This window comes from Diuraphis noxia, unplaced genomic scaffold (genome assembly GCF_037042655.1).
Source record: "Diuraphis noxia isolate RWA-SAM2 unplaced genomic scaffold, SU_Dnox_SAM2 contig0003, whole genome shotgun sequence".
Lineage (NCBI taxonomy): Eukaryota > Metazoa > Arthropoda > Insecta > Hemiptera > Aphididae > Diuraphis > Diuraphis noxia.
In genome coordinates this window covers 42820322-42834550 of record NW_028301713.1, presented here as the reverse complement: position 1 = coordinate 42834550, position 14229 = coordinate 42820322, and the positions used below count along the sequence as shown (strand labels likewise).

The following is a 14229-nucleotide window of genomic DNA, read 5'->3' as shown; positions in this document are numbered from 1 at the left end:
CGAAATATGACATTTTTCCTAAGGATTGTGGGCAGTTAACGTTTTGCCCGGGCATTTCTGTGGTTTTCCCGAACTCGACTTTGGCCCGTAACATATGTATGTATAATATTTATACGAATCAAACACATTATTATTAATTAATTATCATATTCAGATCCGTTAATATCAAACTTTGTATCGTTCTCGAATCGGTGTAGACAACTCATTTTAGTCCATATTTTTATAATTTACCCAAAATATAAAATTATTATCAATTAGCTAGTAATGAATAAAGTAGTTTAAGTTATACATATAATACGTTAACTACTATAATGTTAGACATTAATTATGTATGCAATTTAAAACACACTATAGTACGTTTGATTGTAAGGTTATTTAGATATTTATATTTGTGAGAATTTATTTATTACACACTTCAAATGCCTTGTATTATTTTTTTTGAAACATATTTCACTTGCTCATAATTTTTATCACGTTAATTTTTGAGTTTCACGTCTATCAAAAAAAAAACTATATAACACGCAGAATAATATTATGTACATTTTTCATTGAGTCATAAATAATTATATATATATATTTATTTTATTTTATTTTTGTGTGTAGGAAAACGTTAGTTAAATTACTATCCATATTAAATTATATTGCATACGTTGTGGTATGGTATTACGCATATAAATATACATAACCCATATACTTTACAGCTTAAAAATAGTTTATACTTTAATTTTATCGTTTAGTTGTGCGAATAAAAATGTTCACTACTCCAAGTCATTTTATAGTTTCTTACCCAACTACACTCATCAATAACGAGAAAAAAAAAATAAATGCAGTTTGTCTCAATTCTAACGTTCCATTCTAACAACATTATTGGTATATTATACTGCGTACAGATCTAAGGAAATTCAATACGAGCTTCAAACTAAAGTAATATTGTTATTTGAATACGACCGTTGACTATATTAAGTTGGTAAAATTGAATATCTGTAAACATAAAGATTTTAAACAAAAAATATTATTGATCAATGTTAGTTGGTGTTGCAACTTACATAAATATTTATTTTCAATCTTCTATCGTATCTGAGTTTTTACTTAATGCTTAAATCCGCTGTATGAATATTTTATTAAATGAATAATTTACAGCGAAAATTTAACAAAATCGTTTTTCAACGCACTGCGATTAACTTATGTAAATAAAAATAAACGGGATTTCACAGTTTGTGATATGTGTAATAAGACCACTCCTCAAAGAGATTTATCACGATTAACACTAGTTTGTAGTTTTGAAGAATAAATTACTGATTGTTTTTTAAACTATAGTAATTTAAAACAAAAAAATACATAACACTGTTTTATATTAAAAACAGTTAACAAAATTACACATATTTCATGTTCTAAGCGTAAAACAAATAAAAATAAACATTTTATCAGATTGTTTTTCCTTCTTTGAAAACACTTGCCAAAATAATGTCAAATACAACTTACTCTGTTGAATGATATTACGAGTTATACTATATACTATATCAAATAGTTCTAAAAAATTAAAAATCAAGCCAAATATTTATTTAAATACATTATGTACTTGTAATGTTATAATATGTAAATATATGTATATATATATTTATTCATTATAAAACTCTTAGTCGTAATAATTTCATAGCTGTAGTTCAAGTTAATTTGACTATAACTAATAGCTGAACTTAAAAAATTTAATTAATATACAGTTATAAAATAATATTATTAGAATTTGGTTTGTTAAATAAGTAGTAATGTATAAGAATTAAAAAATAAAAACAACGTGTAATTTCCCCGTGTGCTACTATACATAAGTTGTAAGGAAACTAATAATATATTTTATTAATAAAACCTAACCTACATACTTTTTTTCAGAAATAGATCACCTAGGTAGTTATTCTGCTTCATTATAATTAAAACGCTTCATTTGATTTATATATTTTATAAATTATATAATATATGTTGCTGTCAATAAATGGATAAGTTACCTTTCTGAACGTCTCTTGTGGCCACGTCTCCTCGCAAAAATCTTTCCCATACATTTCCTTGTTGGCCATGTAAATACCGTATGGTAGTGTGGCTACCAACGAGAATATCCATATGGTGGCGATTATTTGCGCGGTAGTCCATATAGTCATCCTTGGCTGAAACGGATAGATGATGACGAAGAACCGATCGATGGCGATAGACGTCAGCGTCAACGTGGAAGTGTACACGCTAGTGCCCTGGGCGTATGGAACTATATGGCAGAATATCTCACCAAACATCCAATGACCTGCAAAAATGTGGTAAAAATAAACGTTAAGGTATATATAAGCCATGACATATTATTCACAAACGTAATATTAAAAGTTCAATATAGACACCTAAATAATCATCTGACAAGGTGTACTATAAGTACATTATTAAGAATTATCTCTCATGAAAGTAAATGGAACTATCATTAATATAATATAAGTTATAAATTCATAGGCACAGGATATACGTAAAAAGTTTCTATTTACAATAAAACAAAATTAATTTTTTATAGCTGTAAGTAGTCTTTTAGAAATTCAACTATGCCGTCTTACTAGATTTGGACCAATAATATTATGTTTTATAATAATATCAATCTCTTTTAATTTTATAGATTAAATTATTGTTATTTTAACAAAATTCATTAGGATTCACCCTTCATTATTTTATTAACATTTAAATGAAAAAAAAAATATTATGAATTATATAAAACATAGATAATGTAGGGTGACATGATGCAGATGTTTTTGTATTTTTTTCCAACCAAGTTCTGGAAGATACCCCTAGTTGACAGCTCGTGACAAGGGCTCTAAGCATGGTGCACCAATAATCATAATACGAAGAAGGGTTTTACATATCAAAATGAAATCACTAGGTGTCTTGTGCGACGTTTACACCTTACATCAGTTAATAGGTATTTGCATTTTAAGTGACTTTTTTATTATTAAATATAGATACGAAAGAACTCATGAATAAGTATGTATTTCTTTTCAATCGATTTTGTTACAATATATTAAATATTCCATATTAATATAATAAATTATTATTTTTTATATGTTTATTATAATATAAAATACGAACACAATTAAGGTAACTACCTACAATATTCTAGTTATGCACACTGTTATATTATTCATTTTTTATTTATTTTTCACATATCTATGTATCTGAATAATTACACAATTGAGACGAACATAATTTTTCAGAAATCAATAATTTATGAATTGTGTAGGAAATATATATTTTTCAAAAACCATCTTTTTTTATTTTTTTGAAAATCATAAAATTATTTGCAGTTTGCACCATCATTTTATTAATAACGTTAAAATACATTGTTTTCTAAAAAAGAAACTGAACAATTGTGAACGTACTTAAACATGTTTTAATTCCATTAATTTGAGATAATGATATTTCTATATTATTAACTGAATACTCATTTATGTAATTTATAGGTAAGTAACCTATGACTTTTATACACATCACGTAAAGGACGGGTGCCAAGACTATATAGTAGATGTAGGATTACATTCTTTTCTGCAGTTGTTGAAATTAATTCTGAAGGATAAGTCTCCGTGGACGTTTCTAGGGGTATGGTGAAAAAGGATTCATCTGTATTACAACAATACGCATAACCAAATGGGCACCACGTCGTGCGTTTACGTGACGTACCAACTTTGCCCGAGCACTCCCTTGGAAGCCATTCAACTTAATTTTCTATTCGACAAAGAAGATACCTTAGGTACGGTATGTACTACACATAAATAGATATAATATGTATACGAGTAGAATGTGCGTGTGTACAGTGTACCCAAATATGAGTGAATCTGAATATACGGACCGGACAAAACAATAATAACACAAAAGGGTCTTATTGTAACACATTTTGTGGTAAGTCAAAAAGTAGAGACGTTTTTTTAATCAACCCTCACTATTTTGTCTCAAAAAAAAAAGATTAAAGAAAAATAAACATTATTATAAGCTTGAAACCAACAATATATGTATATATATTATAAACTATATGTCCAATGATTTATATAGTATAAACGTCATGTATATAACCAAAATGTATTATATACCATATATTATGTAACACATTTAAAATTATATTGGTTACTGTCATTACTCATATTATTTTAAAATACACGGGTATGATGTGTGTATATATATATGCGTGTGTGTGTGTGGGTATGTAATATAAACTTACTCAGAATAACCAACGTCGACTTCAACGATATTCGCCCACAGATGAAAAAGAGAGTGCAATATATTATCGTTGTGGCCAAAATGAACTGATTTCTTTAATACTATTCCTGGGGAGAATTATTATTAATACCCGAAAACTGTAGATTTTTTTTGAAAATTATCTTTAAATGTAGGTACTATCTAAAAAAACACGAATGTTTTATAAACTTTTTATTTGGAAAATTAACATTATAAAGCAATTAAACATCACCCACTATTCACTTGAGTATTTTATTGTAATAATAAATCGTCGATAAACAATTTTGTGCAATACTTAACTTTTCCCTAGACCTGAGTTTATTATTTTAGTAGATAATAATAAATTGCATAATATTTATTTTCAAATTAGTTTAAAATTCATATAATATTATAGAATATAATTTTTTTTGTGTTTATACATTTTTAAATTCAATTTGTTTGCCTCCAAAAAATTAATTCACCTAAATTGTTTTGATGACAAATATATTATGTTAAGTCTCTTCTTAAACATAGCGTGAGTTATGCTGTCATAATAACTGTTAGGAATAATGGTAGTCATTTTTAGCGACTCCAGTGTGGTTATTATATTTTAACAAAAAATGTTTTGTGCCATCCAGTTTTTAAAATTAATCTACAATTCATTATTTTAACTCCTAAAAATTTTTATTTCATTTACTATATGCGATTTCTTTGGAACAATTGGTTTGAATCGAATTCGCATGATACTCGTTTGTCTTAAAATCATGTTGGTTCAAGCAAAACAGATTTAAAATTAATTTACGCATGGATCAATATTCACTTGCAATTCTCATTCTAATATTTTATATCACTTTCTACTATCAAGTACTTTAACTCATGTTGTTGTCGCCTATAGTGTTTAACCAAATAATAAAACGTGAAAAATAAAAACAATTTATATCCAAAGCCGTATTTGTAATGATGGAAGGATCAAATACTAAGTAGTGCGAATAGTTTTTTGAAAAATAATTCGTATGCCATTATAATTATACATGTACCTACCCTTCTTTTGGTTTATTCGCAATAGGTACATAATAATTTCGAAATTGCGTATATGGAACACAAACATTTTATGATTCATCGCCACAGTCTGAAAATTCCTAGGTAGCCAACTAATCTTTTCAATACAATGTTCTTTTCTTATACGCAATGTTTCACACTGAAAATTGTAACAATGAAATTCATCTACTAGCCATGAGATGATGATAGTAATAATAATAACAAAAGACGCTTAAAATGAGGAATGGACTAAAAAGTCACAGGACGTGAAAAATAATAAAACCTATGAGGTTTTGTGTAAATCGTCTTTGTTTTATTTTACACACGTACCATATAAATGCATGATATTTATTTTACGGTATTTATTATTATTTTTATTTTGACAGACAGTAGTGAAATATGTTTATCACATTTTACACGTTTGCGTGCGTCTTATTATTCTTCAAAATTAAATTATTATTGTGTACTGAACTGCGAGATATTATTTTCACTGATGGTTGCAAACCTTTAAAATGGTTCAAAACTCCTTAACTACATACAAGCATAATGTTATTACAGTTCTTACTCGTTCGTTATTTTTTTATAACGATTTTAGATTTCAAACAGTTTATTTAAATGGCCATTAATAAACATAAATTATAAATGTGAACTTGTTAAACTATTGGAAATAATGACATTTTTTTTATTCATACAAAGATTATCATCGACGACGTAATTGGTCATATTTCATGAAAAAATATTAAAATAAACAAATGGCATACTTTAATTCGTTAAAATGTTATAAAAACTTCAATTTTTCTTTTGTGGGTTTTATATAGTAAAATACAAGGATATTAACTTTTTTTCTTTTCTTATCTAATTATAGTTCGAGTCAGTTGAACTTAAATTCTTAAGTTCAAAGGCAATTACGAAAATCAGAGAAATGTTAAATTATGTGCAGAAATAGAAATTAAATGTTTGCTGCAAATGCAAACAATATAAATGTTTGTAACCGTTTCGAATTTAAAAAAAAGAAGATTACGCTTTCAATTATATCGTATTGTTATTTTAAATCAAATCTTTGCTGCGTTAGCACGTTTAGCAAATAATTTTTCTGTTGGAAAAACTTTTCATTTTTGTCGGAATGATATTATTTTTGTCACTATCCGAATAGCAGCTCGTTACTTTAGGCGATTCAGGCAACCCAAAATCACAAGCAGTAGTGTGTTTTGGCTGACCAAAGTGATGTTATTTATATATTGCAATAGCTTAAAACTCGTTAGATAATAATGAAAAAATAAAAAGATCACTAGTTTTATTTATCTCGTGCGTCATCGTCTGAAGTACCTATGTATATTATATAGGATTCCATAACTGCAGTTAATGCGTTTGATACACGATATGTATAACATTTAACATGTAGAAATGAAAAAATCTTTATGACGACCCAAGTTGCTTTACAGCTACATGGTTTTCTTACAAAAAACAACTTCAGGCGCTTTACATTGATACGAAATATGTCCATGTAGTTCGATCACTGTCAGTGACTGCAGCTGGTACGGCTACGATCTCATCGAAATATACACACTTATTATTTAATCACAAAATGTTCAAATCAGATAAATGTTGGCTTCGATAAATCATCGATATCTTTTCCACAATCGATCTGGCATAAGATGTACACAGTGAATTATAACGTGGCATGTGACAAACATATTATTATATTATAATATAAAGCGGATGTTTTCGAAAAATACACTAATGTATCTAATCAAAAGAATATCGACAATAATAACAGTATAATCTTTGATGAGGCACTAAAACTAATCGTTATGACCATCGCCGAACCAAAATAATCTTATATCGATTGATAGTTGTATAAACAGTGTGCTTTCTATAAATCTGCTAGTGGGGTTTTTCATGACCCAGTGAAAAATATAGTAACACTCACTCAGAAAAATATAATAAATCATTTCAGTATATCTTATATTTTTATAATATAGTTATATATTATCGATGTGATGAAGAGTGCTTACACAGTTTATTCGTCTTCACACACACACACGCACACACACACACACACACATACTTCAATATTATGACATATCACATATACATGATACATTGACACTCTTATTCACGGTAACACGCCTTATAATAATACGATACAACACTAAATCGACAGAAAATCTGATTATAATAATAAACAATACATAATATTTACTATATTTAAATCTAGGTCATTGCTTCGTAGCGTCTAATATTAAGCTTTATAACTCGTTATATATATATATATATATATATTATATGTGTTTATACTTTTATTGTTAATTATTATTATATCAGTTCACTGTTACTTAAATTATAGTTAGTTACGTTTCGGCGTAACAATCACTAATATTAATGATTACTAATGTACATAATAGATAACAATTGACTAATAGTAGGTAATAATACATTTTTTATTTGTAGATAATTTACAAAATTCTAGATATAACTTTTAACAAAGGTATTAGCAAATTACATAAAATATCTATTAACTTGTTTTAAATGTTAAAGTAAAAGTAAATAACAACAATATATGATATCACTTATATGGTTTCGTTGTTCCTATAACAGAACACTAGCCTTATGATCAAAAGTCTTTAGTTTTAGAACTCAAGACCATTTTCATACTGTTATTGTTGACCACATGCGTAAAAATCGAGTATGATGGACCCAAGCAACTATATTACATCTGAACCGTAAGAAGACCCACCGGCCATCAGACTTTCGCTAGTGTAAACACAAACCGATCGAAGCTTCAGTTATACGTCTTATCGACTTAATATTTATTTATATTAATCTATAAGTGCTTATTTCAATTTTAAGATTTGTTTACATTTCTATGTTTATCATCCATCAGTAATAAGTAATTTAAAAAAATAATAATACATTTTTTATTATTAATTAATTTGAACTTTAATATTTGAATTAATACAACTGTAAAATCAAAAATATCTACCTCTTTCTATTGTATTTATCATTGGTTCTGGCCAACAATTATTACCTACTTGAATACATAGTATTCGGGTTTGTCCTTATACGCGCCGTCAGCCAACCATAGTTATTTTATATACTTCTTACTAACTTCATGCTTTAAAATTCAAAACTAATATGACTATTTGAATACATACGGAAAATAAAGTACCTTTATTTAGACTATGTTTTCACCATTCGCATACTTCTTGCGATAAGTTCAGGATGGGTGACTATTAGGGCTGGGATTTTAATGCCCTAAAATACCCCAAAAAATGCCGGTAACTTTTTTGTACTGTGGGATTATTAAAAAAATTACAGTTTTAAAACATAATTTCCAAAACCAAGATTTTCAATAATCTTCTCTTTTCTTGTTGTGAAATTATTACAATTTAAAAGTCTACGTATGTAATACAGGGCTCAGAGATTATCTTAAAAATTATCAATTGGGTTGTACCGAATACATGATTTAAGGATGCGAAAGCAATAATACAAAAGTGCATAAAGTTACTGTAATAAAAAACCTAATATATCTATATATTATATAGTATTATTATTATTATTTTTTAATTATAATAATATAAATAGAAGTCAACTAATGACGTTGTTGAAGGTAATCTCTTGAACTACTGAACTGATTTAAAAAATGCTTACACCAATAGAAAGATACATTCTTTATGAGTGGTGTCACAGGCATAAATTTAGTCCAATAATAAGTTAATTATTAATTAAAAAATTAAAATAATTTAATATTTAAAGACAAAAAAATAGCATAACCTTTCCACTAAAAAATATACTAAAGGTTTTTTTTTTCTGTAATGTTGTTATTGGTTTTAAATCTAAGGTCGTGAATTATTTATAACTATTTATTATTTTTTTTGCACTATCTATTTCTCGTTTTCTCAATATTCATCAACATTTTTGCGCTTCATTAGGTTATCACAATTTACTTGATTAAAATTGTTAATTTGAGTTGAAAATGATACAAATGCCAATGGGGAAACCAATAATTCATTACAGTCTTCTTAGAGGTGTAAAGTCATGTCCATATTTAAATACGGTGCTTCAATTAAATATTAAAATGATTCCCATGTTTTTATTGACAATATGATTACAATTTGTAAGTTTTGCCAGACAGTGGAATTGCCTTTTGAAGAACTCCATCTTTGGTGTTCTGGTGGTAATATTCTTTTGAAAGAAATCGTCGATCCGCTAAAACCATTAAATAGTCTGATTAATAGCACACATGATCACTTTAAAGTTTTTCTTGACAGTATACGGAAGCATAATTCTACCTTTAAAATGACGTCTTATGGTGTCACTGAAATAAGATATGGAGATTTCATGCCTTCATTTAAAATTTAAGGTTGGCTATATCATGCAGTTGGTTCACTATCACCAAGCACGAATGAAGTACCAAAATGTTTACAAATTTATTTCATGGAAAATGGAGAATTAAATAGACTATTCATATGTCCTCACGCCGAGGGGAAAATGTTATATGGTTTGCAAGTACTTCTCCTAAGCGGCAATCCATATGTACAAGGTTTTAGTTATATTCATATGTTATTGAAACATTACCACTGAAATCTACTGACTTTAAAGTGATCGAAAACCATCAAACGAGCACATAGGCCGTTTCAATGATCTACAATCAGATGGAGTTGGCAAATGTTGGCCAAGAATTTACTAAAAGAGACATTATACTTCGGGCAAAATGCAATACTCTCCAGCGCTTCAACGAAACTCAACGATACTCATGATGCTCTCCAATACTCATTTATGTTTTGTAATGGATAAGATGGATATTATATCAACATTCCACAAGTCAATCTAACTACAAGGGAGATTCTCCAGGTAAAAAATGTTTCTGAAATGATTTTTACACATATAGACTAATGAGTAGAAGTAATTTCAGCAACGTTCTGCTAAAATATCAAGATTTTGTAAATTTATAAATCCACAGGAATTTGTCACGGGAAATTTTGAACATAACTAGCTGGGTATAAATGACGAATTAAACACAAATTTTGAATCATACGGAGTTGGTATTTTTAGCGGGAAACAAAGTCCACGGGGATCAGCTAGTACAAAATATACCAAATACATCATTAATATTAAATTATTAATTAGGTAAAGTACACGTTTATGTGTGTAATAAAAAACAATATTTAGTATTAAGTCTTAGTAAGTTTTTAGCACATGTAGCAAAATAGAACTAGGTTAATCAATAATACATATTATATACGGAATATGACTAGGAAAACGGGAGGTAGGGGGGTCCTTCAGTAGTGATCGCCTAATGGAACCACTGTCACACTGTTGAACAACATTGTAAATAAACTATAAAATTAAGTGTTACCTTTAAATGATTATTGGTGTTTAAACAGTGTACGTCAGAAACTGAATTGTAGTCAGAGTTTGGTGATCGTGAGACTCGATTGCCAAAAGACATCAATGTGTAATAAGGTAATACTCGTATTATAATATAAAACGTTTAATTATGATTAGAGTGTGGTATGATCGTGTGACTCGATTGCCACGAAGTCTGTGTACATTTGAAGTTCATTGGTGTATACGACAATATTTACCTACGTCCTATATACTATATAGTTTTTATTACCAACAACGTTTTTCGTTCACGGACTAGTTTAAAATTTAAATACAAAATTGTAGATATCACTGTGAAGAGTGAGTGTAATGTTATTTATAGTTATAACTAATATACAATAAGGTACGGGGTTCGAACATGTTTTCCGAAATACCCTATTGAAAATACGTATCTAAAACACTAATTTAAACATTATTTTTCAGTTACAATACGAAATATTTTAACACATATTTCACTAGTATTTGCACAACTGGTTTATTTTTGCGTACAGTAAAAAAAAAAAACCGATACAATTACATATAGAAGAAATAATTATCTAACTGTAAGTATATCACTATAAAATATAAAATATTGAAATTATATAGTTTAAACATAAAATGTCTGGAAAAAAATTATTTAAATCAATTCAAAATAAAAATAAAAGTAAAAATAATGATAATCCGTACTTTTCAAGTACATTTTACGACTGAGATTGACGCGTTTTGGAAATAACTAAATAATGTAAACTTTTTTATCCAAAGTGCATTTTTAAAAATAAAAATACCCATTGAAATGATTATAAAAACAGTCATATTTTATTAAATCATTTAATTTACTCTTTAGACTTATTAATGCGTTTTCTGAACTGTAAACCTGATTATTTTATTAATGTTTCTAGGAACTATTTTTATTTAAAATACATAATTACACTTATAAATATATTAAATTAGTGGGTTCTTAAGTAGATGAGTATAACGTTAGTTATTTCAATCATCTAGTAAATTCTAGTGAATATCATAGAATTACATCTTTATTTTTAATTTTTATTTGAAGTAAAATGTTAGCCTATTTTCTTTGCTGCGTTATAAAAGATTCAATAATTGTATTATGGTCCTTCCCAAAATGTAGTATATCAATTTTTTCAACACAGTACAATAATTCAAGTACAATTTGTATTACGAATTTTATATATGGGGAATGTTAGATAAATAGATAATTAGTATATTTAGTACCTACATTATTATCATTTCAACAATGAAAAAACTAATATATTATATTATTTAATGTAAAAGTATGTAAATGTTATGTTGAATAGTATAAATTATTATGTATTGAAGGATGTTGATATATTATAATATAAACAATTACGGTAAAACGAATATTGTTATTGTTATCTTATACAAATGGTGTGAAATTAAAATTTTCAAATGTAATGTGATTAGAAGCGAACAATTTTTAGCTTTTTTTAATTTATGCTTTTACATTATTAATTATTTAACCTTTCAATAATTAATTTCTTCATCCTTTGTTACTTTTCATTTCGGAAAAAAAAAATTCCATAGTCTTGTAGTATGTCAATATTTAATTTAGTATAAAGATTAAACATCCAACAAATGCACTAGAATGTCTATTTTAATTATATCATACGAGTACAGCATATTATGTTTATTTATGTTTAAGCTTCAGAGATCAGTATAAAAAAATTTTGAGAACATTTAAATGGCTATGATTTAAAAATACTAAATGAATATGATGTGCATTTTTGTTGCGATGATTCAAAAAAAAAAAAAATTAATTTAAATAATATCAATTATACACGGCTCGGCTTCTATTTATTATAATGTTATCTGCAGCTGAGTGAACTTTGTTAACTTTGAAATAAAAACGTCGCAAAGGTGATGACGGGTTAGAGTATACAGTGGATTTTCATGTCAGAAGAGGGTTCATAAAAAATTAATTTAAACTTTTAATTGGCCTTTCTCTTCACGTCCAAAAGGACGAAATTTCGTTTATTTTTTCATAGAGAATGCTCAACAACAAGAATAAAATGAAACATATACCAATATTACGTGTCAGTAAAAAAATATATTTTAATCAAAGATCAGCTAAGTATACAAAGTTAGTAAACTTAATTTTAGGTCATATTGTGTTTGAATGCATTACTTATATCTGAAATATTATCATCATACGTCACTACTGTATTAGGAATTTTAAAGTGGTAGTATAATAATCGCAAGTTACATACTCAGAACAGTTAACAAATATTAAGAAGCTAATATATTTTAATAGTATTTTTTTATTTTTAGATTTTCAAGTTTTGAATAGTCTGATGAATCAAAATTGGCTTTTTATAATCATATGAATCATATAATATTTGTGCAATGTATTTTACCAATAAAACGATCGTTACACGGCGATTTATATAGGCAATTTAGCTACTTCAATTATGCAGTAACTTTTCCGATATATTATTATTATTAGTGTTATGAATGTTATGATATCTCTATTTTTTGGAAGATTTCAATAATAATAATAATAAGAATAAGAATAAGAATAAGAATAAGAATAAGAATAATAAGAATAACAATGATTTTATATTATGAAAACAATTAATTGAAATGCATTTATAACCTTTTTACCAAATCAAAATTCCTAAAACAAAAAAGCTATTTTTCTCTGTAGGATTTTTCTAAGAAAGAATACATTTATTAATAAATTATTGTTTATAAAAAAATAATTTTATTATTTTTATTGATTATTATTGTAAAAATATGATTTCACCCAATATAAAAATGTATTAATATTAAATAAAGCATAGTTCAAGGTAATATTATGAGCTTATGTCACAAAAAGTATATATTATGTTGTATTGCCTTTGTAATTCAAGTAATGCCTATGAAAATCCAATTATTATTTTTTTCCGAATTCTGATTTTTTTGTTCTAGGTTTGGTTAAGTTAGGATTAAAATTAATGTTTCGCGTACGTTTAAATCTATTTACACATAATTTACAATAATAAAAATAGTTATATGAATTTCAGTTGTTATAGAATATAGATAATACATACCTACATGATTTTTGTATATCATAATGTTTATATTAATTTCATATTAAATTTTATAAGTCTTACATAATTTAATGTAATACTATTATTAAAATGATAAAAATATTACTAACAAAAAAATAATGTTTACAATTATAAGAATTACAGTATTTGTTAAAATACTTAGTATTCTAGCCCTTAAAAAATAGCAATATGTGACAATCAGATTTGATGCATGCTTGGAAAATAGTTGTTATAATAATTTCAAATAAAAGACAAATAAATTACATTACTAAATCGTTTATTATTGTAAATATACTTAAGTTCGTAAACAATATAGCTATAATTATAATTTGTATGAGTATAACATTTTTTACATAAACATTTATTATGGTTCTGCTTGCTATCCCGTCCGGCGTTACCCATGCAGTAGGTAAATACTTGCTAAGTAACAGTTATGTGATATATATGTCAACACTTCAAAAATTTGATCAGCTTTCTTGATATTATATTTTATTTTAATTGTTCAAAACTTCTCTGTACACTATATAGC

At 26.7% G+C, this 14229-nt stretch overlaps 1 protein-coding gene across 1 annotated transcript in view; it reads right to left on the bottom strand.

The window, feature by feature from the left end:
- The window catches only part of LOC107167628 (neuropeptide Y receptor type 2-like), a 218234-nt gene that overhangs the window by 110858 nt on the left and 93147 nt on the right, over positions 1 to 14229 (bottom strand). The window contains exon 3 of the mRNA XM_089223629.1: positions 2001 to 2287. Coding sequence (XP_089079755.1) covers positions 2001 to 2287 — 287 coding nt within the window. The remainder of the gene's footprint in view (positions 1 to 2000; positions 2288 to 14229) is intronic.